Below are 4,358 nucleotides of genomic sequence, written 5' to 3' on the forward strand. Positions count from 1 at the left end.
TTAAGGCGTTTCTTGAGGTAAATACTGAACTGCATACAAAAAAGGACTGGGGTGATAGAGGGGTGAGACAGGAAAGGGGAGAGGAAAGGAAGTAAGGAAGGAAAAAGATAATGGGGAAAGGAAAGAAAGAAGGGAATGGGAAAGGAAAGCAATAAGGAAAGATGAAAGGAAAGAAAGAAGAGGAAAAGAAAGAAAAAAGATAAGGCATGAGGAAAGGAAAGCAATAAGGAAAGATGAAAGGAAAGAAAGAAGAGGAAAGGAAATATTAGATTAAGAGAGTAATAATAATAATAATAATAATAATAATAATAATAAAAGAAAGACACAAACAGGGCATTGACTTGAGCAATGGTTCTCAAAGTGTGGTCCAAGGATCCTTTCTGGGGTTTTTTGTTTGTTTGTTTATTTATTTATTTCTTGTTACACCACATTCACCTTTGCCGGGTAAAAGACACATAGTAAAAATGCTGAGTGCACTTTGCTACCTTTATTTCCGAGAGTGTACAGTTAAGCAAATCCCTGGATGCAAAAAAAAAAAAAAAAAAGAAAAAAGGCTGGATAAAGGAGAGAAGAAAGAAAGAAAAACGAAAAGAATATGGTTATCTGACAGTCGGCTGATCCTCGCCTGGAAAACAAAATAAAACTGATTTTTAAAAAAACTCAAAGAAGCAGAGCGTTTCCGTCCGTTTACTGACGTCACGCTTAGATTTAGGTGTAGAAATAGCCTTAATTAGCTATATTATTGTTATTATTATTACATCACAACACGGAAGGTCCTCATAAGGATAGCAAGACATAAGTGTGTGTGTGTGTGTGTGTGTGTGTGTGTGAGTTTACGTGTCCTTGTTTGTCAGATCAGTCAAACATTCACCTCACATGATGACCTCCGATAACACAGATGCGAGTTGTGTTTGTGTAATGTTTATTTTCTGGGCGCTTGTTTTGTTTTGTTTTGATGTTATTAACATTGAGGTGCAGTTTACAAGATCAAATGCACCTTCAGCGTGTGATCACGTTACTTCTATAATCACACGTGATAAATGGGTTGTTGTTTTTTTTCTAGATCACATGTCCCAAATGTTTCCCCGGTCTCTTTCTACAGGTATGAAACAACGTGCCCTGTACTCAACTCCGGCTTATATCTGATCGAGAGCTGTTTTTGTTGTCTATCCTTAGCTCATATTGGCCCAAAGCACTGAGCGCCTGTCACCTCCCCTCCGTCAGCTCCTGTCCAAAAACAACACACACTCCCCCTGAATTTCAGTCAGGTTCCAAAGTCCGCCGTGTGCGTAAAGTGTAAAGGCGACTCCGGCGGCGGGGGGTTTGTGTGTTTCGGTGTATTTTAGAGCGTTCACGATGTGGTGTAGCAGAGCAGCGGTTCGGCAGGTTGCGCTCGGGCTCAGAGGTACGCGGCGTACCATGGCCACGTTACCGCGTGTGTACGTCACCCGTAAAGTGCCGAAGCAGGGACTGGACATCCTGCGCACATCTGCACAGTGAGTTTTGCCGTCTCCTCGGGTTACGAAACACCGACATCAAGCTCAGATCTGACCCACATCTCACGTGTCTCCGACGTGGCCGGTGTGGATCAAAATGGAACCGAGTGATGTCAATTCGCTTTTTAAAAAAAAAAAAAAAAAAAAAAAAAAAAGGGGGTTCTTTGTGTACTTAGAGGTTCTCAGCATCCGAAAAGGATTCTATTATGCAGATAGAAAGACGCTTTTTTAGGGTTCCTCGTAGAGCCTTTAAAGCAGTGGTCACCGACCGTGTTTCTGGAGATCTACCTTCCTGAAGACTTTAGCTCCAACCGTAACCGTGCCACCGGACCTTTCTATGATCTAACTTAAGAAGTTCTCGATCATCTAAAAAAAGGTGCGTTCGATTTTGGTCGGAGATGAAACCTGCGAGGAAGGTAGATCTCAACGAAGAGGGTCCACCACTAAATTATACTCCAGGATAGATACCTAGAGCGATCTCGCCATTTCGACCTCTTCCGTCTTTCCTCATTCCCAGAGTGCAGATCGACCTTTGGGACTCGGACGACCCCGTCCCACGACAGGAGCTGCTGCAGAAGGTGAAAGGTTGCGCCGGACTGCTCTGCGTCCTCACCGAGAAGATCGACGCGGAGTTGTTGGACGCCGCAGGTCTGACGCTAAATCACCCGGCCGATCTCGACGCTCTACGGGGCGGAAAAGTCGCACGGCTGAAACGTGTTTTGTTTTGTTGTGTGCAGGTCCGAACCTAAAGGTGGTCAGCACCATGTCGGTCGGGTTCGATCATCTTTCACTGGACGAGCTGAAGAAAAGGTCGGTTCGTTCGTGTGCGGTTTTACGAACCGGATGACGGCGATGATATCTGTATTCATTTATATGTTGTTGATAGACGTGTTCTGGACATGCTTCATGGACATCATCCAAAATTAGATGGTATAACGGCTGCCGTGTTTGTCTTGTGTGTGTGTGTGTGTTTAGGGGAATCCGTATAGGATACACTCCAGAAGTGTTGACTGACGCAGTAGCCGAGCTGACTGTTGCCCTTCTCCTCGCTACGTCACGAAGACTTATCGAGGCTACGCATGAAGCCAAAACGTACTCTCTCTCTCTCTCACACACACAAGATTACACAAGAAACCTAAACAGTTGGCAAGACTTTACAAATACGTAAAGTAGTCATGGATCAAACACGGGACAGGTGAACACAGTCAGTAACAGACCAATCACAGGAGAGTCAATCTGTATAGTAACAACTTCAACATGAATGCGTTTACTAGTTTGATGCCTTCTGTAAGGTGATGGTTGTTTAGCATTTTTGGAATGAGTCTCCAGTGCTAGTCAGCGTTCAGTTTCTCAGACGCTCGTGTGAGTGTGTGTGTGTGTGTGTGTGTAGTGGTGGCTGGGGAACATGGAGAACTCTGTGGTTGTGTGGTTACGAGTTAGCCAACAGTACGGTCGGCATCCTTGGACTCGGAAGGATCGGTGAGTCGTCTCTTATTCAAGCACACCCTCGCAGGCCACTTTAATAGGAACACCTGCTCATTCGTGCTAGTATGCGTGAGCCAATCATGCGGCAGCGGAGCATTGCATAAAAGCATGTAGATATAGCGAGTGATACTAGCACGCTTTATTAATAAAGAGTGTAACGTGTGTGTGTGTGTGTGTGTCAGGAGTGGCCATCGCTGAGCGTCTCAAGCCTTTTAAGGTGAAAAAATTCATCTACACGGATGTGGCGCCGAGACCGGAGCTGGCTGAGGCCATCCAGGCGGAGTACGGTAAACAGAGTCTTCGGATCTTCGTTCTTAGTTCAATTTGACGCCGTTGATTGAAATTCACCAAGATGGTGGGAGTAGGTTGTATTTAGTCAGACAGACATACCTGATCCAGATCCAGATCCGGGTAATTAGGTAGTGAACAAGACCAGTCCTTAAATTGGGACTCCCATTTTCGTGACACTGACGCGCGCGTGTGTGTTTGTAGTGTCCATGGACGAGTTGGCCAGACAGTCTGATTTCCTGGCGGTGTGCTGTGCTCTGACTCCGGAGACTCAGGGCGTCTGCAACAAGAAGCTTTTCGCTAAGATGAAGAACACGTCCATTTTCATCAACACCAGCAGGTACGTGACAGGAAAACACTCCACTTCTCAAAGTACGCACACGGTTGACACTTTTGTAAATCTGATGTGAGTTCTGAGTTCAGTTTGGTCGATAAAAAACAGAGGAAATATGGTAATCGAGGCTGTGTGTGTGTGTGTGTGTGTGTGTGTGTGTGTAACAGAGGAGGTGTGGTGAACCAGGAGGACCTGTATACAGCGCTATCTTCAGGCCAGATCGCTGGAGCTGGACTGGACGTCACCACGCCGGAACCCTTACCCACTAACCACCCGCTCTTCACACTCAAAAACTGCGGTGAGCTCCAGCGTGTGTGTGTGTGTGTGTGTGTGTGTGTGTGTGTGTGTGTGTGAGACTATGATCACCTGCGTAATGCTTCAGACGATGATGTAGACGATGCCTCTAAACGTTTCATGCACGGTGTGTGATCACAGTCTTGCTCTGTGTGTGTGTTAATGTGTTCAGTGATCCTGCCACACATCGCCAGCGCTTCGTACACTACTCGGAACGCCATGTCTGCTCTCGCCGCCAACAACCTGCTCGCCGGACTCAGAGGAGAAGCCATGCCGAAGGAACTTCGGCTCTAGAACCTGATTCCGAACTCACTGCTGAAACTGTAGAGGAATTAATAAACGGATCATTTTAACTACACGGACATCATCGCAGTGAAACTAGAACCTAAAGATGAATGTGTGTGTAATGGTTTTGTGAGCAGATCCTGTGATGTCACTTACGAGTATCGTTAACTAGCAGC

The 4,358-nt window shown here is 45.9% G+C and overlaps 1 protein-coding gene across 1 annotated transcript in view; it reads left to right on the top strand.

The window, feature by feature from the left end:
* Nucleotides 1–1,277: 1,277 nt before the first annotated feature.
* The window catches only part of grhprb (glyoxylate reductase/hydroxypyruvate reductase b), a 3,174-nt gene continuing 93 nt past the window's right edge, over nt 1,278–4,358 (top strand). The window contains exons 1-9 of the mRNA XM_017461274.3: nt 1,278–1,496; nt 2,014–2,144; nt 2,234–2,306; nt 2,472–2,588; nt 2,887–2,975; nt 3,164–3,268; nt 3,474–3,609; nt 3,771–3,901; nt 4,070–4,358. The exon at nt 4,070–4,358 is cut by the window's right edge and continues 93 nt beyond it. Coding sequence (XP_017316763.1) covers nt 1,357–1,496; nt 2,014–2,144; nt 2,234–2,306; nt 2,472–2,588; nt 2,887–2,975; nt 3,164–3,268; nt 3,474–3,609; nt 3,771–3,901; nt 4,070–4,191 — 1,044 coding nt within the window. The 5' untranslated portion in view covers nt 1,278–1,356 and the 3' untranslated portion in view covers nt 4,192–4,358. The remainder of the gene's footprint in view (nt 1,497–2,013; nt 2,145–2,233; nt 2,307–2,471; nt 2,589–2,886; nt 2,976–3,163; nt 3,269–3,473; nt 3,610–3,770; nt 3,902–4,069) is intronic.

The sequence above is a fragment of the Ictalurus punctatus genome, chromosome 29 (genome assembly GCF_001660625.3).
Source record: "Ictalurus punctatus breed USDA103 chromosome 29, Coco_2.0, whole genome shotgun sequence".
Taxonomy (NCBI): Eukaryota; Metazoa; Chordata; class Actinopteri; order Siluriformes; family Ictaluridae; genus Ictalurus; species Ictalurus punctatus.